The sequence below is a fragment of the Mustela erminea genome, chromosome 17 (assembly GCF_009829155.1).
Source record: "Mustela erminea isolate mMusErm1 chromosome 17, mMusErm1.Pri, whole genome shotgun sequence".
Taxonomy (NCBI): domain Eukaryota; kingdom Metazoa; phylum Chordata; class Mammalia; order Carnivora; family Mustelidae; genus Mustela; species Mustela erminea.
The window spans coordinates 554,477-580,362 of NC_045630.1; the positions used below are offsets into that span (position 1 = coordinate 554,477).

General features: G+C 57.6%; 2 protein-coding genes across 5 annotated transcripts in view; both read left to right on the forward strand.

Annotated features, from left to right (window-relative positions):
• Window positions 1-540: 540 nt before the first annotated feature.
• SFT2D2 (SFT2 domain containing 2) lies at window positions 541-19,667 on the forward strand. The gene is made up of 8 exons (XM_032317879.1): window positions 541-682; window positions 5,318-5,404; window positions 5,584-5,669; window positions 9,017-9,098; window positions 10,396-10,431; window positions 10,516-10,574; window positions 12,354-12,383; window positions 14,641-19,667. The coding sequence occupies exons 1-8, from the start codon at window positions 620-622 to the stop codon at window positions 14,678-14,680; spliced, it is 483 nt and encodes a 160-aa protein (XP_032173770.1). The 5' UTR covers window positions 541-619; the 3' UTR covers window positions 14,681-19,667.
• Window positions 19,668-22,568: 2,901 nt separating this feature from the next.
• Window positions 22,569-25,886, forward strand: part of TBX19 (T-box transcription factor 19) — a 45,019-nt gene continuing 41,701 nt past the window's right edge. For 3 of the 4 annotated variants that reach the window (XM_032317873.1, XM_032317875.1, XM_032317877.1), the window contains exon 1: window positions 22,569-22,652. The gene's annotated coding sequence lies outside the window, so the exon portion shown is untranslated. Of the gene's footprint in view, window positions 22,653-22,967; window positions 23,141-25,886 lie in introns of those variants that run through there. The other variant, XM_032317878.1, reaches the window with a different exon arrangement.

Consider the following 25,886-nt stretch of genomic DNA (forward strand, 5'->3'; position numbering starts at 1 on the left):
GCGGGGCGGGGGCGGGGGTCTCCGGTGGGAACTGGCCGCGGCCCCCGGGGCATGTGCGGTCGGAGCCGAGCCGGTCCGGACGTTCGCGGCGGACGCTGGGGGCCGCGGTCCGAGGGGCCGGCGCTGCCTTGGGGGTCGCGGGGGTCCCGGGTCTCCGGCGGGGCTCGGCGGCGCCGTGCGGTCCAGGCGGCCCCGCACGGTCCTGCTCTCCTCGCCGCAGCCCTGCCGGTCCGCGGGGTCCGCTCCGGAAGCTGCACTTGGGGTCACAGGAGCCTGGTCGAGGCCGCAGTTACACGTGACTTTCCCCGCGGCCACGGGGGGGGGCCCGGGGCGACCCGCGGAGAAGCCGCGCCGGCGCGACCCGGAGACTCCCGCGCCCGGAGGTGGCCGCGCGGCGGGGCGGGGCGGGGGGCGGGGCAGGCGGGGCGGACCTCAGCCCCCGCGCCCCGGCCGTCCCGCCTCCCACCCCCTCAGCGGGCGGGCGGCAGCGGCGGGGCGCGTGCGCGGGCGGCCCCGGGGGCGGGTCCGGGCGGGGCGCGGGGGGCGGCGGCGGCGCACCCGGAAGAGCCGCGCTCCGCGGGCGCAACAGGCTCGGGGCGGCGCGCGGGCAGCGGGCGCGATGGACAAGCTGAAGAAGGTGCTGAGCGGCCAGGACTGCGAGGACCGCGGCGGCCTGGCCGAGGTGAGCGCGTCCGCGGCGGGGGCGGGGGCGGGGGCGGGGGCGGGCGGGACCCCCCGGCTGTGCGGACCCCGGGCTGGCCCGTGCGTCCCCGCGCCCCGCGCTGCCCCAGGGCCCCCTCGACGGGCGGCGCCGGGGCAGGACCGCGGGAGGGTCCGCGCGGACGGAGCCGGTCCCTGGCGACGGGCCCGCGGCCGCCCCTGCGTCGGGGCTCGGGGTCGGGTCCCTCTCCCGCCCGCGGGCCCCTGTCGGCGTCGAGGCGCGTGTCCCCGACGCTCCGCGGGGCTCTCCGGTTCCCCGAGCCCGTCCGTCCGCGCGCCAGACCTCAGACCCCGGGACCCCCGGACGCCGCGCGTGCGTGCGGGCGGGTCAGGGTCGGGGTCAAGGTCGGGGTCAGGGTCAGGGTCAGGGTCTCCCTCCCGCCCGGGCTGCGGAGCCACAGCGCGCGTCTCCGGGTTCCTGCGCTTCCCTCGCGTTTGCGCCTGTTTTCCTCCCCGGGCCACACAGGAGACTTCACGTCCAGTGTGTGCCTCAGTTTCCCCGGCTGCGGGGCGACGCTGCGGCCCGCCTCGCTCTCTGGTTTGCTGCCGCTGCTGCTTTCCCGCGCTTCGGCGGGTGCCGGGTTTTGTCTGCGTTTCCCTCCGGGACCCGCAGCCCCAGAGCGCGGTCCCCAGAACTTCACCCCGAAGACCCGCGCTCGACACTGACGCTGGATTTTAATTTATGTATTTTTTTAAGTTTTTTTTTTTTTAAAGATTTTATTTATTTATTTGACAGAGAGAGATCACAAGCAAGCAGAGAGGCAGGCAGAGAGAGAGAGGAGGAAGCAGGCTCCCTGCTGAGCAAGGAGCCCGATGCCGATCCCAGGACGCTGAGATCATGACCTGAGCTGAAGGCAGAGGCCTAACCACTGAGCCACTCTGTGGGTTCTTTTTAGTTGGGTTAGGGTTAGGGTTAGGCCTTTATTAGTGGGTGGGGGCTCAGGAGTAATTTCATGCATTTTTTGTTTCTGATTTCTGGCTTCTGTTAGGAACTGTCAGGTCAGTCCCCACATGGCCTACTAAATCCTGGGCAGTGGACAGTTGCCCATTCTCTGAAAGCATTACGCCCTGCGGTCGGTCATCCTGCTGTGAGCAGCCACTGGGGCTCCAGAATGAGACACTTGGTCATCCTGGAGACTCCAGCGCTACAGTGTTGACAGCAAGATGAGGCAGATACTTTGTATTTAGAAAACAATCAGAAACAGACCCTTAAGAGTGAGTGATTAGTGCAGATTGAAGATGCGAAGACCGAGTTGGCTTTTACCCAAGGTGTTGCGTGTCCTCATTGGACACAGGAAAGGGCTCAAAAGGGCTGTAAGCTCCACCCCATCTTAAATCTGTTTAAGAAAGGCAAGGTGCCGCTCTCTCATTGTGAAGTGCCGCTGTCTGTCTCCTCTCCTGAGTGTGACATTCCTGTTTTCATACCTCCTTGTATGTCATTTCCTGAGTCCCGGACTCCTGGGACACATCCTGCAGCTGGCTGAATTCACTTTGAGGATTGTTCTTGGCTTAATTTTTAATTTTTACTAATTCGAGCCTCCTTTAAAGTATGGGTATTGACTTGATCGTCTCACGTCTGCCCTGGCTTCGAAGCTGGCAGGGCTGGAGATTCTGTGCTGAAATTTCTGTTTTCTGTGGTGACTTGGACTTCGTGGCCCTATGGGTTCTTCAAATTAAATTATGGAAGTTGTCAGAGGTCACCATAAGTGAGTGCTTTTCAAATTTTTATCGTTTAACGTAAACAATAAAAGCATGACTAGTTCTGTTTCTCTTACATATGAAACTAGGCATAAAAACCACTTGGCCGTGCCTAGTCACCAACAATAGCCTCATGATGAGGTTTTTAATTGATACCTCCCCTTCATAAATACGCCTTCAACCTTTGGTTTTAGTGGGCTTCTGTCCTAAAGTATAGGTTTCATTTTTTCCATAGAGGAGTCCAGGGATAAGGAAGGAATGAGTGGTAGGAAGCAGCATTCGTTTCTCACCTTCTTCTGGTTACCAGCCCTGTTCCCTCAAACAGTTCTTAGCTTTACCTCGTTTTGGCAAGAACCTTTCGTCTCTCCCTGTCCCAGAGTCAAAGGGACCTTTGTTCCTAACTGCTAGTCAGATGGCTTGTGTGCAGATCGCTGACAGTTCTATCCAGGTTCTATATAAGCTACTCTAATTTCCAGAAGGTGCCCCAGCACAGCTTCCAGCAGCCATGAATTAAGAAGTTGTGTGGTTTTTTTAAAAATAGATTTTATTTATTTATTTGACAGAGATCACAAGTAGGCCGAGAAGCAGGTGGGGGCGAGGCAGGCTCCCAGCTGAGCAGAGAGCCCGGTGCGGGGCTCGATCCCAGGACCCTGAGACCATGACCTGAGCCGAAGGCAGTAGCTTAACCCACTGAGCCACCCAGGTGCCCCTAGAGAGGTGTTTTATATCGACTGAGTCTGTTTTTATAAATTGGCAAAAGGAAGGGCTGAGTTTTGGCTGAGCCCAGTTAGAAGGGGAGCAGCACTTTCTTCTTGCTGGGACCGTGCAGGTCAACCAAGTGCAGTTACACGCAGTGGGGAGACACGAGTGATGAAAAGTTGTCTGTACCCCCCCATTTCCCCCCTGGGGTGACATTTGGGTGGAAATTTCAGCTTGAGGGACTTGTAGAACCGACGTGTCACTTTCGCTTCGAAGGAAGAAAGCAGAGCTGCTTTCTCTTGCACGTGAGTTCGATTTGTAAGGGGACTGGGGCCTCACCGTCCTGCGCAGACCGTATTCAGGTCTCTGAATGCCAAGGCCAGCTCATGCTTGACATGTGATGTGACCTTACGGGTTATCCTCTTAAAAAAAAAAAAGGTTGAATGTCTGACGACGTCCCTGTGGACGCCAAGTTGTGCTCCAGCCGCGAATGCTGTCCTGTTGTGCTGCGGCGCCCTTCTCCCCGCGTGCAGCTCACCTCTTTTTTTCTGCCTGGCCGAGCAGGTTCTCTGTGTCCTGCGTGAGTAGGAGGAGTGGCGTCTTCTGGTCTTATTTTCTTCCTGATGGGAGGTTGCCCGTGTGAGTCAGAAGGCCGAGCTGGTTGTGGCGCCACCGTCGCGGTCGGCCCGCTGAGTGTCTGTGACTCGTTTGGGTGCGGGTTTTCCTCAGCAAGGAAGCCGGGGGCCCATCTGTCCGGCCCTGACAGACACCCTGTTCCCGCTGGGTGTCCCCGTCCCCGATGGCACCTTTCTGCGCGGTGTCATGTGGTGTCCCATGTTTCCGCAGGTGCGGTGCCTGCTGGGGGATGGCAGTGTCGGGAGCCACCCCCTTAAATATGGGGGAACAGGGGCGCCTGGGGGCTCAGTCATTCAGTGTCCGTGTCTTGATTTCAGGTCAGCTCATGATCTCAGGGTCCTGAGATCGAGCCCTCCATCAGGCCCCCGAGCCCTCCATCAGGCCCCCGTGTCTGGAGTCTAGTTAAGAGTGCCTCTCCCTCCCTCTCTCAATTCGTGTGCGTCTATGCGGTGAGAAGAAAACCCGTTTTGACAGTAGCCCTTCATCCTGGGTCTCTCGTGGATGGAAGTCAGGCTGTTCTGTGGCAAGGGCTGGCCACCGCTGGGAGAGCCGCTGGTCCTTGTCTCCTGGCCTCTGCTTTGGCAGGAAGCATGGGGACGGGACCGAGAGCCCGCCCTGAGCTGGGGGCGTCCAGGCTGAAGGACTTGCCCGTCCAGTGGCCCTTGCAGCTTCTGGCAACGTCCCTCTTCATCAGGGGGTGGAAGTGTTACCGGCAGCTTCCCCCGCTGCCGATGGCGGCCGCGCTGGCCACGCGCGGCGAGCCTGCTGCAGGCGCACTGGGCAGGAGGCCGGAGTCAGGTCTCAGTGGCAGGGGCCGTCCCCGGCATGGCGTGGCCAGGAAGGTCTCTGGCGTAAGCTCTGGGCTTGCCTCTTTGACCTGGAGGAACAGCCGTGGGAGCTGCGTGCAGGCTCCCTTGTTAGCAGAGCTGTTGTTGGCGACCGCGCACTCCAGGGAGGGATTAATTACGGTAGCGGGGCCGGGCGGTCGTGAATTACCTGGGATCCGTCTCACGCATGGGTGACTTGGCTGATGCCGGCACAAAGCACCTCAGATCCAGCTGAGGGCCCTGACGCGATGACAGCCTTCGTCCCCTGGGGTCTCAGAGATGCCGGGAGGAGTAGCTCCTGCTGAACTTTGGCTTGTCGGTGCGGGAGGCCATGCCCGGTGGCCTGAGCACCGGCCGCCACGTGGCTCCCCGTTCCCTGGGCCCCTGCCTGGGGCTGCTCACGCCTTTGCCGTTGTCCGTGTCCGGCCTGGGCCGTGGTCGGGGCTTGGGCTACTCTGCGGCCTGCTGCCTTGCTGTGCTGTGTGTGAAATGGTGGAGACTTGCCACCTCGGGGGTGTTCCCGTAGAGGCTGGGGAACCTCGTGTCCGCTGCCGGAGAGGAGGCTGGTAGATGGAGAAGGAGCCGGGCGCCGCGCCTCGGGAGGGCTGGCGTAGCCGCGAGGGAGTCGAGCCTCTGTTTCCGCTTCCGTGGGACACACTCACGCGGTCTCATCGCTTTCCTCGCTCTTGCCGCTTAGACACGCGTGTCCGTGTGTGACCTGTCGTTTGAAACTCTAGGTCGTTGAGGCGTCGTCGCTGAGCTGGGGCACCAGAATAAAGGGCTTCATTGCGTGTTTTGCTGCAGGAATTGTCTGCTCGCTGTTGGTAAGATGTCCCTCCCCTCCCCTGGCCTTCCCTTCGGCCCCTCATGAGGTGCACGGATGAGAGCGGGAGGAGAGGGCGTGCTGACGAGGGAGGGGAGGGGCTGGGGGTCCCTGTGCACTCTTGGCTGCGGCCTGGCAGGGGGTCCTCCCCGTGCAAACGCCCTGTGCTTGATCTTCCAGGGGACTTTCCTGCTCTGGGTGCCCAGGAAGGGCCTGTACCTCTTCGCAGTGTTTTATACCTTTGGTAACATCGCATCGATTGGGAGGTAACGGCTTTTTGTTTTTTGTTTTTTAATTTAACCTTAGCCAGTCACTAGATGGGAAAATAGGTGTGGGTTGTACTTCAGGGACGTGAGGAGGATGCTTTAATAGCTTTAAGGATTTGGTTTCACACCAAAGGTTGTTAAAATACATTGTATCCAAAAAAATCCACAAAATATACATCACATTTATTTTCTGTCACTTCAAAATATTTTAGTATCTTTTTTTTTCTTAAAGATTTCATTTTTTTGAAAGAGCAAAAGAGAGGGAGAGATAGAGCATGGGGGAGAGGGGCAGAGGGAGAAGCAGAGGCAGTCTTCTCACTGAGCAGGGAGCCTGGCGCAGAGGGGCTCGATGCTAGGACCCTGAGATCACGACCTGAGCTGAAGGCAGATGCTTAACTGACTGAGCTCCCCAGGCGCCCCTATCTTAGTTTATTTGTGAAATCTCCTGGGATGAAGTTACTGTTGTGGTTTTACACACGAGGGAACCGTGGCACGCAGTGGTTGAATGGTATCTTCAGGCTTGACAACACAGTCCTGTCTGCATTCTGGCCTACTGCTGCCAGAGGCTGAGTGGGGACTTTAGAAGGGCTCACGGGACCAGACGCTCCTGGGGAGGGGTGTTCTTGCTCCGCCAGTGGAGGACCATCTCAGACCTGGCCCTAGGCTCAGGAGCACGGGGGAGCTAAGGGAGGGCCGCCAGCGGGGGGCGGCGCGATTTGCTGCAGGTGCACACACAGCCCAGGTCCAGTCCAGCTCATGCTTCGGTCCTGCCGGCCTGACTTCTGCCTTAGGGCCCCCTGGAACCTGAGCCCCGTGACTCCCTGTCCCTCCCCCTTCCCTTGTGTCTCAGTCAATGGCCTCAGAGTCCTGGATGTCCAAGCCCCGGCCCCTGTGATTGGTCACCCTGACTTGGTGCCGACCCCTTCCTTTTTGTCTCCACGGTTACTGTTTCTGGGAGGGACTCACGTGCTTCCTGACTGAGCCTTGGCCGCACCTGGGCGGGGCTCTGAGCCCTCACAGACTGTGTGGTTTGGTTCCTGCCCCTGGAGCTCACGGGTGGGCCGGGCAGATGCGAACCGGTGACGGTGACGGAGTAGGGCAGGGAGGAGGAGGGGCCTGGGCGGGGCGGCGGCTGCCATCTGAACCCGGAGCCGGGGAGGGCTCAGGCGCCACCTGAGCCGCCCTTGGGTCTGGCGCATCTCACTTCCGGTCTGAACCTCTGCAGGAGTCCGGGCGGCTTCTCTGTCTTCCCTCATGTCCCTCCAGGCCACTTTCTGCCGCGTCCCCAGCACAGTCTGTTTGGCCCTGCCTCATGCGAGCGTAGGGGAGAGGCGCTTAGCGAGCTGGCTTGACCCAGGTCCACTCCACAGCCTCTTGCATTTCCCCAAACATCCTTGTGGTGGTTCTGGGGCTAACGTCTTTGTCTAGAATGCTGCCTGCCCTGCATCTCCCTCTTTGTGCCCTGCCCCCCGCCCCCATTTTAGGGAAATTCTTGCTCATTTGTTAGGACTTGGGTCAGAAGTCACCACTCCTGTGAGACTTCTCGTCCCCTCTCCCCGCCCAGAATCAGTGACCTCTTCTTTCCTAGGGGACTCTGTGTCCCAAATATGTTTACGGGACAGCACAGGTAGCATTTTATTACACTGACTGGTTACAAGTGTCTAAGCCACTTGACGGGCTGGGCCTCTGCCCTGCCTGTCCCTGTCGTCCCCAAACCCAGCTCTGTTTTTGGCTGGAAACACTAACCGAACGATTGAGCGCATGGCTCCGGCTGCCTTCCAAGAACTTGATTTATGAATGCTTCTGATAGTGACGTCTCCTCTCGCCTCTACAGCCCTCTTGAATACGAACTTTTGGAGGGTTTTGCTCTGGGCAGACGATGCGGGTTTCATGTCGAGGCTACAAAAAGAGCATAAACACAGGAGTGTGCTGGTCAGTCCAGAAGAACAATTTAGCAGACCCTACTAGGACCGGGTCTTCATAGCCCTGCCTGTGGAAGTAACACGGGGAACAAATGGTTATTTCCAGGGTGTGTCTAGGAGTTTATGGCTTTACCTATAATGTGTTATTTATTTATTTATTTGACAGGGAGACAGAGGGAGAGGGAGAGCGCACAAGCAGGGGGAGCAGCTGAGGGAGAGGGGGAAGCAGGTTCCCTGATGAGCCGGCAGCCTGACGTGGGGCTCGATCCCAGGACCCAGAGATCAGGGCCTGAGCCGAAGGCAGATGCTTAATGGCTGAGCCCCCCGGCGTCCTCTGATGTGCTACAGTTTCGTGTTTGTGCTGTATTTAATGTTTCAGGCCAGCCGTGGCTGTTGCGTCTCGTTCAGTGCTGCCTGGGAGTGCGGCTGTGAATTCAGGTTGAAACTTAACAGGACTTTAAAGAGAAGTCGGCTTATTGTTAAAATTTCTGCTTTTAGCAAACACCCAGTAGCTAATGTTTAAACACTTGCCGTTACAGGCTCCTGCCCATGTGATGCCACATGGGGCCTTTCTGTAGGAATCTGGAGACATGACAGACCTCGCCCTGGGGTTTGGGGTTCGGGTCTGTGTGGGTTAGTGTCGCTCGCAGCCCCCTCTCCAGTTCCAGTCCACACTGAAAGTGGACGACGGATGTCTTTCAGGGCCTTGGATCCCGTAGCTGTGGGTTCGAGTGCGGGCTAAGTTCTTAGCTGTGCGGCTGTGGATAAGGACACCTTCCTGAGCTTCCTTGTCCCATCCATGAGATAAACAAGCGTAACGACCCCTACCCCACCGGCTTGCGGAGGCAGGAGTGTCCTGTCTGTCTGTAGCAAACACTGACCGACTCACAGAGGGTATGACCAGTAGAAATATTCCGGGAGAATGAAAGAACAGGAAGTGCCCTCGCTTTTAATACCAGCAACCTAACCCCGTCAGGTGTGGTTTCTCTTTAAAATGATCCGAGTCTCTGGTTGGCCGGTTGGTTTCCACGGGTGGGAGTTGAGGAGGCAGGGGCGCACCTGTCGGAGGCATGGGGGCTCCCGGTGTGGTTCTGGAGCCAAGCCCCGTGCACTCACACCCGAGGAGCGGGCAGCCCCGGCCCCGGCTAGCAGACCCTTCGGGCTTCCGTTTCTTCGCCTGCACAGGAAGCAGGACGATTCCTGTCATCCGCCCCGCAGACCATCGAAGGGTTGGGTCGGGACAGCACGCAAAATGCCGGAAAGGCTGGCAGTTGGCGGGTGGCAGGAGCTTCCCTGCTGTCCCCGGCCATTACCGCTGTGATCCCCGTGGCTGCTCCCGGCCTGGTGGAGGGGAGGCGGCGGGCTGGGCCTGGGCCGGGCTGGGTCCGGGCTGCTCTGAACGGCCTCTGTGTGTTTGCCTCTCAGCACCGTCTTCCTCATGGGCCCGATGAAGCAGCTGAAGAGGATGTTTGAGCCGACGCGCTTGATCGCGACGATCATGGTGCTGGTAAGGCCTGCCTGGGAGCCGCGCCTGTGACGTGGGACTTCTTGGGTTTTCGTCTTCCTCCTCCTTTCTTTCCCCTTTCGTCTTGACTCACTGCCCGACGGCCGTGAGCCCTGAGTTGGAGGGAGAACCCTGCTCCGGCCGTGACGCCCGCCGTGTGCTGCACCTGCAGCGGGCCGCTGGGAGCAGTTGCACTGTTGGGGACACGGGTCGTCCTGGCGACGGGGAAAGTGGCTCCCGGCAGAGTCCGGGGGAGTGACCCCGAACACAGGCTTCGCTCGCTGGAGCGGGCGTCTGGGCTCCTAGAGCGGGCGCGCTCTTTCCCCGGCACCTGACCGCCGCCGCTTGCCTCTGGGGCTGCCGCCCTCGGGGCCCCTCCGCTCTGCTCCCTGCTCCGACGGCACTACCTGCAGCCCGTCCCCCGTCCCCCGTCCCGTCGCTCCTGCCCCTTCCTCCTCCGGGCTGCCGCCTTCTGCGTGACCCTTAGCATCGTTCTAGACCACATGCGCTGGCCTTCTGTCAAAGTCGCCTTTCCTGCGACATTTGGGCCTCGATCAGTGCACTTGGTTAGTTTCATCTCCGTCCTCGTTGCTTGTCGGGACGGGTGCGTTCCGTGAGGCCGCGTCCACGTTAGCTGTGCTCGCGCGTCCTTGTGCAGCATCGGCCCAGTGCTAGCCGCGCTGAGAGTACTTGGGGCGTGATTACTGAGCAGTTAAGCCGTAGAGGGACAGAGAGGATGGGCATGACCGGCCGCCCGAGGCCACTGTTCTTGGCCAGCCTGGATGTAGGTGGTCCGGGCGGGTCTTACAGGAAGAACTTTCTGAGGAAGGAGTCAGAGTGTTAGGTGACATGGAAACCAGTGACGGGCTGCCCGGAATCTCGTGTTACCCTCCGTCCTGCTCCGGACAGGGGCTTTCAGAGGGGCTCAAATACAGGACTGTGAGTTCGGCTGTTAGTGAGTTTGAATGAAAATGCGGAGGGCCGAGGGAGGGACCGGAGATGTGGTTTTATTTTCTGGGCAGACAGTTTGGGGAAATTGGAAAGGCAAAGAGGATCCATTTCTTTTTACATCTGTTTGTGTGGGCTGGTTTCACCTGCCTGGGATTTTAACTCTTCTGCCAAACGCGGGTGCTCCCGTGGTCCGGCGCTTTGAGAGGAAGGATGCCTTTGGTCGCTGCGGTCAGCAGAGTCTGGTCGGTGTGGGGGGGTGAGTGTGGGAAGTTTGCCGAGCACGGTGAGGCCTTCTCAGTATTTCCCTCCATGTTGTCACTGTATTAATTAATGTTTTCCTCTCTTCTAGCTGTGCTTTGCCCTTACCCTGTGTTCTGCCTTTTGGGTAAGCGTGTATTTTGATTTCCTTGAACCTTTTGGCGTAGGCCTCTTGTCACACACCGTGCGTAACCGTCTGCTTTCCTTTCAGTGGCATAACAAGGGACTCGCGCTCATCTTCTGCATTTTGCAGTCCTTGGCCCTGACGTGGTAAGTGATGTCTCCTCGCACGTCGCCGTCTGAACGGTGCAGCCGAGGGAGGTAAAAGCGCACGTGGTGTGGGTGGGAGGACAGAAGAACACAGGAGCTTTTCAGTTAAGAATTCTCAAGGATGCAAGTGAAATCAGACGGCAGAGCAGAAGTCTGTGCCCTCAGCCGTGTGCCGGTAGCTGGCGTCCGCGGTCTCGGGGGCTGGGGGCTGGCTGCCTGCTGCACTGTCTTCTGCGGGGCTCCGGGTCGATGGTGATGTTCTCAGTGTGACTCAGTCACTTCTGTCTGGTAGCAGCGAGGATGGTGGCGTATTTCAGGGGCTGGTAGAGAGAGGCTGTGAGTCAGACGGACGTCGAAGAAAGGCGAGCCGTAGGAAGGGGGAGCTGCGTTTGGGGCGGGACGGATGACTTCGCCGAAGCGCAGAGGGAGTTGTCAGCCGGAGCTGAGGGACGGCGACTGATGAAACGGAAACCCGCGCGGCTGTGGGCGGCAGGCCTGGCAGGTGCACGGCAGGCTGTTGGCAAAACCAGGGAATGGTGGCTCAAGAGCCACGCACGGTGAAGGGGACGCCGGAGACCTCGGTCCTTCCAGACGGGCCCAGCGTCCGGCAGGGAGCGGTGCTGACGGAGGAACCGATGGCTTCAGAGAGGTCGCTCCGGTCCTTCCAGAGTTTAGGAACGGGTGAGGCCGGCCTGAACGGTTTCCACAGAGATGTGCTGGTCCACTTCAGGGAAAAATGCTTTCCCTGGTGCCGAGGAGAGAGGGCTGCAGGTCTCAAAGCCACCAGGGACCGGATGTGGTCCCGCGTGGCAGGGTGGGGCTTGAGGCTGTCGCCGAGCACCTCGTCGCTTTGGTCATTTGGGACTTGTGACAAAATACGCTTCCCAAATGCTTTTTGGGATTCACTGTGTTCACAAGGGAGTGACTCTCTCCATGGGGAACGGAAAGAGAATGATGGCCTGATTTTAGTGAGACGCAGGTGTCCGCAGTAGGTACCGGAGGGCCTGGTTTGTGGCTTATGTTCATGTGCTGTTTCTTTCCGGGGCATGGGGTTGGTACCCACATGTATGTGCCTTTTTTCGCCTATAGACAACCTGAAGCCACTCTCCAGAGGTTCACCGTTTGTACAGGCTCACGCAGACGGCAGTAACGCGCCAGCACCAACCGTGTTGTGTTTTCCTCAGGGCTGGTCGTGAGCGTTGGGGCCTTCCGCCTGCCTGGGCCTCCGTTGGGTGAAGGGCCTGAGCCAGCTAGGATCCCCGAGAGCTCTGGGCCCGGGTTCCTGAAGAACCCTCACTTCCTTACGTTGTTATCCGTAGTGTAGTTGGTGCTGGTTTTTTTTCTTTTTGTTCTGTTTTCTCTTCTTTTAAAATTGACAGGAGCAGAGCAGAAGACTCTCCCGGTCAGGTGGCAGTTCGTTCTGTTGAGGGTTTGTGAAATCCTAGAGGGGAGCTGCGCCGGGTGTTAGCCGGCGTTGTTTCAGGCTAGGGCTCCGCGCCGTCCCGCTGTGTGGGACCTGCTGACCCCGTGAGGCCGAGGTGACGGGGTCGGCTCCACGTGGGCCTTTCACCCTTCTCTGGCCACCGACGACCCCCCACCTGTCCCTGGGGCACGGCGTGTGTTCATGTGTGCATGCACGTGTGCACAGGTGTGCGCGTACGCCCCATGCTGAGGACGGAGAGGGTCTGGGCCCTTAGGGACAGGCGTCCTCACAGCTGAGGCCTGTTCCTTCCAGAGAGTCCCTGCATTAATTTTGTCTCTTGTTTGTTTTCTTCGCAGGTACAGCCTTTCCTACATACCCTATGCCAGGTAAGACTGCGCTTAGGGCTGTGCCTTCCGTCACTTGGGGCAGAGGGCCCTTTGTTTCGGGTGCATTCAGAGAACGCGTGTTTGATCTTTACTAAAATTCTTTCAGGCAAATAGGTAAAATGTATCCATTTTATAGATTCGTAAGCTGAGGGTCCTGTCCACCTCCTCCCCTGCGGTGCAGGGTGACGGGCATTGGCCCGGGACCCCAGTTCTGGTGGCAGAATGTTCTCCTGAGACAACGTAGGGCCTGTGTGCGTAGTCCCTCTTGGAGTGCGTAGCTTTGTGGAGGAAAGGTGAAGATCGTTTTAGCATCTCTGAGGGAGAGGTGGAGGGAGCCAGGCTCACACTTGTTTTCTTGCAGTACCCACGGATGAGAACGTTCCAGATGCGTTGATGAAGGGAAAGTCAGCAGGGCCAGGAGGACTCGGAGGGCCAGGGTTTGCTAGTTAGCAGTGTGGCTTTGGGCGGCTCACTAGACCCCTGTGGCCCGAGAGGACGCGTGTACGCAGCGTGGGCCGGGCCCGGCCCTCCCCAGAGGCACGCTTCCTTCGTTCGGCACTTGCAGCGAGGGGCCTCTCAAAACTGGTCGTGTGATCTTTGCCTGACCCTGCTGTCATGCGGCAGCTTAATTTCCGTACGTGTCTGTCAGTACCTGTTCGTTAGAAGGCGGCTTGTCTTGAGCTGTATTGAGAAGACAAGAGACTGCACGGGAGCTGGGAGGCGGACAAGCAGGCTTGTGTCCGAGTTCCGACTCTGCTGCTGACTGGTTCGAAGCTGCTGGGCAGTGCCCGATGGGAAGTTCACAGGCCCCTCACCATAAAGGCAGCCGTGTGGCTTGGGAGTACGTTCCAGGGGGTAACAGTTAGGAAATCCTCTGCTGACCCAGCAAGTCTGGGGCGCTTGGGGCTAGTCTGAGAAGCGTATGGGTAGAACTGTCTTGGGCAGCTGGGTTTTTATGTGGAAGGAGCCAGAACCGCTCATCCCTGAGCATCCCGTGATCTTATCATTTTGCCCACAGAATGTATCATCATGCCAGGACCAGGTCTGTCATTTTCAGGGTCCTGTGCAGAACGTAACTGTGGGCTCCTGGTTAAACAATGATCGAGAGTTTCAAGACGGCAGCCACAGAGCGTAAACCAGAGGTGAAACCTTCCAAGTACGGGGCGCAGGGCGACTGCTGTGCCTCTGACCGTGAAGCTGGGCCTGCTCAGTGCCCTTCAGGCCTGTGCACGTGGCCTGGACGGGCGTTTATGGAGCTCACACCTTTCTCCGTGCTCCACGGGCAGAGTGGTTACGCGGCAGAAAAGGGTTCTGTGGTCACATATGTTTGGGAAGGGGTGAGGCAAAATTAGGTGGGTTCCTTGTTCGGCAACTTTCCAGGTCCTCTGATATGCGTGGTGTTCGCTGCCGTGAGGGATCTTACTTGACGGCGCGTCTCTTTCTCGTGCAGCACCTCTGCTGGGACTACAGTGTGGAGCGTGTCTCCAGCGCTGCGCTGGAATTACCTTACCGTTAAAGCTCAGTGCCCGCTCATGCAGATGCGCTCGCTTACCTCCTCTTCCCTCCGTGACTGTCCCGGGACCCTTGACTCTGTGTGGCTGAGAGCAGAGGGACAGGGCGGGGCGGGAAGCCGCAGAGCCACGTGTGGGCCTGAGTCAGCCGCGCTTCCTTGAGCGGGACGCTGATGGATTGGGGACCCACTCTGTCCTTTCCATGTATGTGCGTTCTAGGGAGTAAGCCCTGGGACAGGCCTAACCCAGCAGGTTGGTAAGTACCTGGTCACTGCAGACAGTCCCCTGTGCGCGGGAACTCCGGCAGGCTGTCTCTTAGCAGCTTCCTGCTGTTTGCTTAGGACGAGGAATGAGGAAAGGCCCGAGTGACGACTGGGTCTGATGTTCTCAGTGCATCTGCTAATTCTGGTTAACTTCTAAGCGCACAGTTCTTCGTTCTTGGTTTCCGATAGCCTCTGCTTTCTTCCGGTCCTTTCCCTTGGCTCGTGCCAGTAGCTGTCCATTGTTTGATACTATTAATTCCTGCAGATGTGGGATTTGGAACTCAGCAAGACGGGTCACTTGCCCATGCAGTACTGCTCATGTTGAACCTGCGGTTGGACGCCAGGGAGCTTGACCCCACAGTCAGGGTGCCCTCTCCCCTGTAGGGTGCTCCTCTCGGTACCCAGGAATTACGAGGGTCTTGACCACTTACAGGGGCCTGGGGGTGATGGTCTCTCACTGATGTTTATGTGTTTTCCTCCTAGGGATGCTGTGAAGAAGTGTTTTGCGGTCTGTCTGGCATAGCACACGGCCCGCTGTGCCAGGCCGTGGGAGGCGCCACGGACGGGAGCTGGTGGACAGTTTTGTAAACACCTCCTGAACCTCTGTCTTACAGACACGTGCCTTTTCTCCTGCAGCAGTGTGTTGCTTGTGATCTGAACGTTTGAAGGTTGCTTTTGGAGACAGTGTTGTCTTCCAGACCCAAATGTCTGGAGCCTGGTGTGGGAGGTGGGGTCTGTAGCTTGTGGGGTGGACTTCCTTCTGCACCTGATCCCTTGTTAGAAGCTGTTCCACCGAAATCTCCTAATAAAAGCCTCGTGAAGCAGCTGCAGGTCGGCTCCGGAGCCAGGGCTCTCCAGGGGATGGCGGGCAGCCCCGTCGGAGCTGGCAGGGGTGCGGCTGGAAGGCACAGAGCTTTGAGGTCGACGGGGACTTTGCAGACTTGCCCTCAGTATGCAGACCCTCCCCGCCTCACCCAGCGTGCACGCGCTTCTGCTCTGGGGTCTGCCCCGCGACAGCTGCACACAAGCCCGTGGAGAGTCTGGCCACAGAGTAACGTGGAGAGAAGCGCTTTGGGGGGATGTGAGTTGGTTTTAAATCTGAATTTTGGCTTTGTTCTGATTGCACACCTGACGATGGAGCGTGTCTTCTGACATCCAGTGCACACTCTGCTCTTGGGGTTTTCTTCCCCTCCCCCCCGCCACATAGCTTTTCTCCTGACCAGGAACTAGACTGGGGACAAAGCGCAGACGGAACAGACACTATTGGCTTCTGCACAAGGGCTGATGGGAGGTGAGAGATCGTGCTGCTTTCTGCTCTGGTTTTCTTTTCATGATTTACATGTGCTGCTTTTAAACTGATTCTGTTTTCCGTCTCCCCTGGAATGGGGCCAGGAAAGAGGGGCTGGGAAGGCAAAGCCCCCCCACCATGGGGCCCGCGGGAAGGACGTGTGCCTACCCGTGACCGTTCACCAGGGCCTGTTTTTGCGCTGGAGTAGTCGGGGCCGTAGACCCTGGGGCAGGATGCCATGGATGGCCGGGGCTCGCCTCGCAGCCCCCCTGCACCGCACACACCTGCTTTGTGCCCAGAACCCTGTCTGGTCCTCATGAGAGCCAGTGACGGTTATCTCACTGGCAGTCAAGGAAATTGGGTCTGGGAGGTTAGCGGGTTCCCCCAAAGCCATGGCTGGTGGCAGACCTGGGCCCAGAGCCTGGGTGCTCCAGCTTGAGTCCCCCGTGTTTCCCGGGGTGGCTCTGGAGGTGCCCCCTCTAATGGTTCTGCCTGTTGCCATCAGCCAAGCCTGTGCCTTTCCTGCCCATGGTCTACGTCACTGCCCTGTCTCCTGTTGGGTTTCCCCTTTGGGAAGCTCTTCTGGGTTCCGGAGGCTCTCCACTGTTCGTTAGTGTGCCTCCCAGCTCCTTCTCACTGCCTGACCAGCATGAGTGCTCTGGCCTGATTGCCAGAGCTCCTGGCAGTGCGGGGCCACTGCAGCAAGCCCTCTCCAGGGATGCCTTTCTGTTCTTTACCCAGGTCTAGCTGGTCCCCTAAGGGTCTTTCTCTGGCCAGACTTTTCCTCTGAGCTGGGGAGCTGTAAGCAGGTCTGACAGGGCCAGAGTGAGGAGGCGGTCTCGCCGGGTCCTCCGGGGCGGTGGAGGGCGCCCCGGCTTATCCTGAGGCTCCTAACCTGCCTTCAGCCAGGAGGGGAAATACGTGCTGCCGTCTGGCTTTTGTGGCGTTCTCTCACCCCTGAGGTGCCCTCGGAGATAACTCACATCTTGGAAGTGCTCTAGGAAGTGGCCCGAAGGACATCAGGAGTGTCCTTCGTTCCCTCCCTTGAGAGCAGATGTGAGGCCAGCCCGTGTCTGCGAGCTCCGGTTGGCCTGGACTAACTGGAAGGCTGATCCCTCTGGCCCTTTGCAGTGTTTGGACTTGACTTTGTGGGACATGAGGTCAAAGTGCCTTTTGAGACTCTAGCGGGGCTGTGTGGCGCAGTGGTAGTGGCCGTGGGCTCTGACGGCACCCGGGTCTGGGTGTGTGTTGTGGTCCCGTCACAGACTGGCGTCTGGTTGAACAGGTTACTTGGGCTCTGGCTTGCCCGTTAAAAAACCCCAGAGAAAACAGTTCCTGCTGCATTATTGTATGTCCGCTGTGCCAGGCGCTGAGCCCAGTGTGCGTAGATGACATCCCATTAACAGGAAGGCATTACTGCCTCGTCCCCGAAGCAGCCGATGAGTTTTGAAGGTGACAGGTGAATGTCTCTGACCGTTAACTTACTAGAAGCTCTGCGTCCAGCTGTCCGTGTGCAGCACACCAGACTGCCGTGCGGGGTCTCCTTTGCCATCAGCAGTGACTCGCCAGCTGCTGGTCCTGGTCGCTCCAGGTCCCTCCAGATCCCACCGGTAGAGGGCGGTGGTTCTCGCGTTAAAGCACCTGCTGGGCTCCGGGCGTTTAGGCTCTCCCAGACCCCACCATTTCCCCTCTGCCACCTCGACCTTTGGTTCCCCCCCTTGTCTTAGCCCGCTGCAGGGTGGGAGGAAGAAGTCCCGGGAAGTCTCTGAAAGCTGTTACCCGGCACCCTCGTGGGCAACTGGGGGTCAGGGTTCAGACCCTGTGGCTGGCTTGCTGCTGGTGGTTTCTGTTTCCTGCAAACTCCCCTCGCCACGGCTGGGGGAAGGAGAGGCTGTTGCATCTCTGGAATGAAAGGAATCGACTCCTGCCCTTGTGCCCACCGGGGGGTGAGGCGGTGCCTCCCTGCCGGTGAGCCGCGCCCCCCACCTTCTTCCTTCTGTGCGGCTGTGCTGGGCACCGCGCCGCTCCCCAGGCCCAGACAGCCAGCTCCGGCCCTCAGAGCCTGCTGTGTGACTCCCCGCCGCCCAGCTCGCTCCCTACGGGGTTCCCCTTCTGCCCACTGGGCTCATGGGTGGCTCTGGCTCCCAGATCCTGTGTGCAGCTGTGCCACTGGCCGCTGCTGCCCAGGCCCAGCTGCGGGTCCCTTGGGAAGGGGGGACACCATCCTGCATGCAGCATTTCCACTGAGTTGATGATCTCGGTGTTCCCTCATTCTAGTATGGGGACCTTGGGGGGCTGTCCCCCGCCTGCCACCTCCCTCGCACCCTGATTGGTGTGGTCAGGGAGAGGAGAGAAAGTCATGAGGTGCATCTCAGTAGATGGCTTTTGGAACCTGCATTGGAAAAGAGGATTAAGAAGTGGGGCACACCTTGAAAGAAGGGTGTGGGGGATACCGGTGTGGGCGCTTCTGCTTTTGACAGCTCCAGCAGCGACGAGTGTGGCCTTGTGGCCCTCGAGGGGTGAGTCAGGAAACTCAGCCTGTGTCTGTGCATCCTTGTCTGTGGGGCAGCCCATGCTGGCCGCCTGCCCGCTCCTCCCTCAGACATCTGGCCGCACTCAGCTGCAGGGTCACAGACGAGTGAAAAATTCACAACCCATCCTTGACCCTCCTTTTCAGCAAATAAACGAAAAAATCCATGTTTGCTCAATTTTTGGCATAGTTTTTTCTATCTTAAAATTTAAGATTTTGGGGGATGTTCTGAGGGTTGCTGTAGGTTTTTTGCAGATAGCAGTTTTTAAAAAGCCAGTAGAACTACAACCGAAGTTAAATGCAGGTTTACATCCGAAACTCTCGGTAAGATACTAACAAAAGAATTTCGATTCAGAATTTTTGATTTTTTGGGAAATTCTTATTTAAAAAGTTAGTTGGGAGGTTAAATCATGGGACTTTTAAAGTAGCTCGTAGTTCACAGTTTATGCATTTTGTGAAGTTATGAGGTCTTGAGTGTTTCCATCCAGTGAAGAGACAGAACTGTCGTGCGGTGTGTTTGGTCCACCAGGACAGGCTGCTTACCTCCTCTTTGGGCTGTTTCAGTTCTGCCCCAAAGGCACAGGCGCCTGTGGTACACCTAAGCCCTGTGGTCGGTGGCTTGGCTTTCTGTAGCGCAGGAGGCCCTGAAGCCTGGGCAGAGAGCGGCGGCAGTGCAGCCCGGCCCGTGCCCATCTACACTGACCACGGGAGACTCCTTCTTCCTGGCAGGAGCCCGCAGGCTGGTAATAGGCTTAGAAATGCACAGAACTTTGTCTCTGGACGGGACAGGCTGAGAACAGGGAAGACTGAGCTCCTTAGGCAGTGGGTGTCCTCTCGGGGTCAAGACGTGCTGTGCGAGACGAGAAGTCCTCCCACGGCGTCGTCATCCACAGGCGATGCTCAGGTCCGTGTGGGCAATAAGGTAGTGTCACTGCACATAGACAGTGCGGAGAACCCTGTACACCACAGACAAACTTTCCCTGATAACCACGGGGCTGGCTGGACTCAAGTCCTCGCGGGGCCCCTTTAGACCAAATGGAGGCCGGAGTCCGGGCAAAGCTCTCCGGCCCTCGTTGTGCAGCTGCTGAGCCTGGTCGCAAGTACCTGCAGGTGTTGCGTTTATGGGGGGGTGCCGGGAAGCGCAGTCTGCGTCCAGCTTTGCGGCCTTCCTGCTCTGAAGTGTATGTCTTGCCTTTTTCAGTACTTTCGCTTGACGTAGCCGCTGTGAACAAGGAAGGAAAGATTTCACATCCTCTCAGCTCTGTTCCTTTGCCACTTTTGTAAATTCTTGTTGTGAAATTGGGGGTAAAGATGTTCAAAACCCTGTGGGGAATGTACATGCCTTCAGAACATTGTGCCTGTTCTAATATGAGGAGCTTTTAAGACGCTTTGTTAAAACATGAATCCATTTTTGTAATCGTATAGTAATACTTAACTAATTTTGAATTCTGGTTATTGCATAACTGAATCTTTTATATCCAAAAACATATTCTTATGTACTACTTTTCCTACCTTGAGATTCTGTTTCGTACAACAAATGTTTTCTTTTCACTGATGTATTTCAAAGAGAAGGAACTTCGCTCATATTAGAGCTGATTTTTTTCCCCACCAGGACATCATAAAACTCAATTTTTCTTGTTTTGCTCTTTGTTTCCTTTTCTAATAAATGATAGGATTATGATCTTTAATAAATCTGGTATCGTGTCTTGTTTATGTCTGTTTCCCCAGGAGTCACTAAACCAAATGAAGATTGTCTGGCTACAAGAAAAGAACACGTCCTTGTATGCGTAGCATGTAGCATTGCAAGCACTTGAGGTGGTTTTTGAGCTAAATTGTTACATAATCCTCTTTCCAAGGGCATGGGAGTAATAGAATCTAAGTCTTAAAGATTTTTGAAGGTAAGAAGTGGAAGATGTTTTTATTTTGGAGAATTCCTGCACACCTGCCTCACCTGCCTGGCTTACACTGCATAAACTGGGTTGTCAGTTAGTGTGAAGTTCGTACTATTTCCATATTCTTTTAATGTTCCAAGATTCAGAGTTATGACCACTCTTTCTCTGATGATGCTGGTACTTTGCTTTATCTCGGTCAGTCTGGTTTGGAGTTTATGGTTTCATGATCATTTCAGAGACAAACTGGCTGAAAAGATTTGAATGGTCCTTTAACACAAATATGTGAACAGCCAACAAGCGTGTGTAATATATACTATGTTATTTTATGTAATATATTAATATGTGATATTAGTATATATAAGTTGATATTCCTAACTTACAAGTTAAGAAAACAGGTAAAGCCCAACTCTAAAGGTGTGTTCTCAGGTGGTAAAATTACAATGAAAAGTAGGACATTATTTGTGTAAAGTTCAGATCGTGATGACTTTTTGAGGTATGGAGAGGTTAGTGATTGGGAAGGGATGCAGTGTGGAGGGGGATTCTGGGTGCTGGTTGTCCTTTTTCTTTTGTTTTTTGAGAGCTCAAGGGGCTGGTGAGGGACAGAGGGAGAGAGAGAGAAATCTCCAGCAGGTTCCATGTCCAGTGCAGAGCCTGACATGGGGCTTGATCCCAGGACCCTGAGATCGTGATCGGAGGCCAGATCAAGGGTCAGATGCTCAACGGACTGAGCCAGCCACCCAGGTGCTCCTGTCCCATTTCTTGGCCGAGTGTTATTTGCAGGGTGTTCACTCTGATAAATCATTACCCTATGTTTTTTGCATATGTGCACTTTTATGATGTGTTATACTTTATAATAAAGGTAAAGAAAGGCTTAATTGGTTTTAGATATTTTTTCTATATAATTTAACATGATAAATGTCCTTCTGAGCATGGCTTTAGTTGCATCTCCCAAATTTTGGTATGTTGTATTTTCATTGTAATAAAGTTCAAAGTATTTTCATTTTTTCCTTTTTACTGTTTACTGCCGCCCCCTCTGGATCACCTCCTCAGTGCCTGCTCACCACCCAGCCTTTCCTCCTCTTCCCTCCCCTCTTTGTCCTCACCAGCTCCTCCCCTCTTGTGCCCCTCCTCCCCTGCCTTTCCCCAGCCCCCACCCCATCTTCACCCCCTGCCTCTCCCAGACATAGCCTGGCCCAGTTCAGAATACTTTATTTCCTTGTGACTTCTTGACCCCGTGATTACTTAGATGTGTGTTTAAGTTTTAAACATTTGGGGATTTTCCAGATACCTGTTACTTGTTTATAATACTGTTAGGGTCCGTGATCAAAGGAACGAGACTGATAGAAAGCGAAGGTCAAGCAAAGCTTTATTTCACGCCAAGCATCAAGAATCAAACTGGTCAGGGCTGTCTCTTACGAAAAGGCAACAACGATGATCCCGACAAGGTCACTCCCAAGAAGGTTGCTCCGGACGAGGCTGCTTCGCAGATGAGGCCGCTCCCCAGTTGGAGCCGCTCCCAAGAAGAGGCCACTCTGGACAAGGCCACTCCCAGGACGAGGCTGCTTCTCGATGAGGTCGCTCCCCAGACAGGGCCACTCCCAAGAAGAGGCCATTCTGGACGAGGCCGCTCCCGACGATGAAGAGGCAATGATGACAGCGACGATGACAAGGAGGACAACCCCAATGACACAGACTCTGCTCCCCATGACGCCACTCTGACAAGGCTGCCACCCAGAGGAGGCCACCACTGCAGACAAGGCTGCTCGTGGCTCGGGGTGGTGAGGCATTTTGCGGCGAGGCTGCTGGCATCTCGGGACCACTGGTGTCTCGAGGCTGCAGGCGTTGGGACTGCTGACAGCTGGACCACTGGTGTCTTAGGACCGCTGACTTCTAGGGGCTGCAGGTGCAGACAGCTGGCCTGCTAGAGGCGGTACAGGTGGTACTGCAGGCAGCTGGAGGCTGTGGGCGGCTTGGGGCTGCAGGCAGCTCGGGGCGGCTGGCGGCTGCAGAGAGCGCCTCGAGGCCGCCAGAGGCGGAACCACAGGCAGCTCAAAGCTGCAGGCGGCCACTCAGGGCCGCAGGCGGCTGGAGGTTGCAGATGGCAGCCCAGGGCTGCCTGAGGCAGAACCATAGGCGGCTCAAAGCTACAGGTGGCTCGGGGCCGCCGGAGGCTGGAGACTGCCAGCAGCGGTTATAGCTCTTACAAGAGCTGTTCCAGCTCCTCCAGTCCGCGGGCTCTTCTGTTCTCCTGGACTCTTTCTTCTGCTCCGACCACAGCTCTCCTCCTCCCTTGGCCGGGGCACAGCGACCTTTATGCGGTTGGTTGAGCCCCGCCCCTACACAGGCGGCCAATCGGATCTCTATTCGCTCTAGTGGATATAGGTGCGCCGCACCGATTGGACATCTCCACCCGGCCTGCCCCGCCCCTACATCCGGGGTCCACAAGCAAGTTCCTGGGGAGGGGCGGGCCCTTACAGTACAATTCTGTTGTACTCAGAGAACATATTCTTTACTTTCTTTCTTTTTTTTTTTAAGAATTTATTCGAGAGGGAAAGAGCATGAGGTGAGGGGGAGGGGCCGAGGGAGAAGCAGGCTCCGCGCTGAGCAGGGAGCGCCGACGCTGGGCTCAGTCCCAGGACCCTGGGATCAGGACGGAGCGGAGCGCAGGCCGACGAACCGCCGAGCCACCCAGACGCCCCAGAGAGCGTATCCTCAGTGACTTTAGCCCTTTAACACTTGCCGGGGCCTGCTTCACGCCTGTCGTCGGTCTTGCTGGATGTCGCATGTGTGCTCGAAAGGGATGTGTTCAGCAGTTGCGTGGAATGTTCTAGAAATGCCACGTGGGTCGAGGTGTTCAGGTTCTAACCGTACGGAGGTGGTTCGTCCTTCTCAGTCTCTGGGAGGCCGCGAATCATGATGTGTATTTCACGGTCTCTTCCATTCGGCTAGCTTTAAAAATCCCATTTTAAACATAAAAAATAAAATACGCAACGCGGAAATGTGCGGCTCAGTGAATTATTTCAAAGTGTCGTGTCGCCGCCGTGCAGGCCAGGAAGTGGCGTGTCGCCGGCGTCTCCGCGTCCCACTTCCGTGTCGCTGCTCCCCGCGCCGCCGCCTCCTGCGGCCCAGCGGTCGCGAGCTCTGCGGGGATTTCCTCACACGCGGGCGTGAGGCAGCGCGCGGCGTCGGGGCTTCACCGCCACACGCCGCGGAGTGGCCGCCGCGGCCAGTTCCGTCGACCTCCGGCCTCTCGCAGGTGTCGGGACACGGAAGGTCAAAGTCTTCATTTCCTCGGGACGGAACCTCCGCGGTTTCTTCTCAGCGCCTTTCCACGCGCCCCCGCAGCGCTCGCCGCCCGCGCTCCGGGGCTGCTCCTGCCGCGCCTGCCTCTGGCGACCGCGCGCCCCCGGGACCCCGTGTCGTCGACCCACGGGGACGTGCGACGGGCCGCGTTCGTCTGCCACGTGCCCCGCTTAGCGCCGCGTCCCCGGGGCCATCCGTGTAGTCGCAGACGGCGCGACGGTCGCTCCCGGGACTGAGCGGAGTCCCTGGGGTCCGTGTCCCCTGCTTGCTGTCGGGCCACCCTCCACGGACACTCCCGTAGTCTCCCGCTCGGTGCCGTGGATCCGGCCGTGGCGGGGCTTCTGCGCGGCCCCTCGTCAGGCGGCTGCCTGCGGCTCAGGTAGGGTCGCAGGGTCCCGGGGTCGAGCCCCGCGTCGGGCTCCCTGCTCGGCGGGGGCCGCTCCTCCCTCCGCCGCTGCTCGCCGACGCCCGCGCACGAGGAATGACGTCAGCGTGACGTGCCCGCCGCGGTCTCTCTCCGCCGCTGCTCGCCGACGCCTGCGCACGAGGAATGACGTCAGCGTGACGTGCCCCGCCGCGGTCTGCGCCGCGAGCCGGGTGGAGTGGAGGCGGCGCAGCGGGGCCTCCGGGCCGGTTCACCGGCTCCCCAGGGACGCCTGCAGGCGTGAGGCCGCCGCGTTCCCTCCCGGGCCGCTGGCGCCGCGCGGAGGGAGTTTCCGCGCAGCTGGTTCTCCTCACGACGGGGCGTCGAGCCTCGTCAGGCGCCTTTTCTGCGTCAGCTGTGACGGTCGCGTGTTTCCGTCCTGCCGTGAGCGGGGTTCCCGGGGCTTTCCTCGCCGAACCGGCCTGAACAATCCGAGTCATCACGCCCAGTCCGTCCGTGCGCTGCCGAATCCGGGTCGTTCGGACCTTCGGGGGTTCCCGCCCTGACGCTCGCGACGGAGCCGGGTCGCAGCCTCCTCTGGTGCGGGCTCTGGCCTGACGGACAAGTGCGGAAGCCTTCCCGTCTCTCCAAGGTTTTGGGAGAATTTCCCAGAATTCGTTCCTTAACAGTCCCACACTGTGAGGGCCCGCCCCGCCCAGAGGGGACGGGCTTGTGGACCCCGGATGTGGGGGCGGGGCAGGCCGGGTGGAGATGTCCAATCGGTGCGGCGCGTGTATATCCACTAGAGCGAATAGAGATCCGATTGGCCGCCTGTGTAGGGGCGGGGCTCAACCAACCGCATAAAGGTCGCTGTGCGAGGCTCGCAGGAGACCTGTGAAGAGAGCAGAAGGAAGAGTTGGTGGGAGCGGAGGAGTCCGGGGAGTGGAGCTGTAACAGCTCTTGTAAGAGCTATAACCTCCGGCGTCCGTCCCGCCTCCAGCGGCCCCGAGCTACCTGCAACCTTCAGCCGCCTGCAGCTTCCAGCGGCCCTGAGCTGTCAGTGGCCCCACCTTCAGCAGCCCCAAGCTGCAGCCTCCAGCAGTTGTGCTGACAGCGGTCCCGAGACACCAGCGGTCCAGTGGTCAGCGGTCCCAACACTTGCAGCCCCTAGATACCAGCGGTCCCGACGCCTGCAGCCCCTGGACGCCAGCGGCCCTGAGATGCCAACGGCCCCTCGCCGCCAGCAGCCTCGCCGCAAAGTGCCTCGCCACCCCGAGCCACGAGCAGCCTTGTCCACAGCGGTGGCTTCCTCTGGGTGGCAGCCTTGTCAGAGTGGCATCGTGGGGAGCAGAGTCTGTGTCATCCAGGTTGTCCTTGTCATTCATTGCTGTCATCGTTGCCTCTTCATCGTCGGGAGTGGCCTCGTCCGGGAAGCGGTCTTGTCCAGAATGGCCTCTTCTTGGGAGCGGCCTTGTCCGGGGAGCAACATCATCGAGCAGCGGCCTCGTCTTGGGAGTGGCCTCTTCTTGGGAGCAGCTCCGATCATGGAGTGGCCTCATCTAGAGCAGCCTCGTCCGGAGCGGCCTTCTTGGAAGTGACCTTGTTGTGATCATCGTCATTGCCTTTTCATAAGAGATGGGTCTGACAGGTCAGTTTGATTCTTGATGCTTGGCGCGAAATAAAGTTTTGCTTGACCTTCACTTTGTATCCGTCTCGTTCCTTTGATCACAGACCCTAACAACACAACTCACCAGTGATGTCACCAGGCCCAAGACTTGCTTCGGCAAGAGGTTTTTTCTTTCTTTAAAGATTTATTTGAGAGGAAGAGCGAGAGAAGGGGCAGAGGAAGAGGGTGAAGGAGAGAAGCGGGCGCCCCGCTGAGTCGGGAGCCTCACGCAGGGCTCAGTCCCGGCGCTGAGATGGTGACCTGAGCCGCCGTGGAGAGTTGGAGCCAGCCAGGCCCCCGTGGCAGGAGGTTTGTGAATATGCTTCTGTCGTACTAGTCGTGGGCCTACTCTTTTCATTTCTTCATGATTTAGCTTTAGTACGTTTTGTGTTTTTAGGAATTTGTCTACTTCAACTAGGTCATCCCGTTTTTTGGTATGTCACTGTGCATAGCATGCTCAGAATCCTTTTTATTTCTGTGGCGTTGATAGTAATGCCTCCCATTTTGATTTCTGCTCATAGTAATTTAGATCTTATGTCTTTTTTCTTATTTCAGCTGGTGAAAGGTTTGTCAGGTTTTTTTTGATCATTCCAAAGAACCAACTTTTTGTTTTATTGATTTTTTTTCTTTTAATTTATCTCTGTTCTGTTTATTTCCTTCCTTTTCCTAGCTTGGGGTTTAGGTTG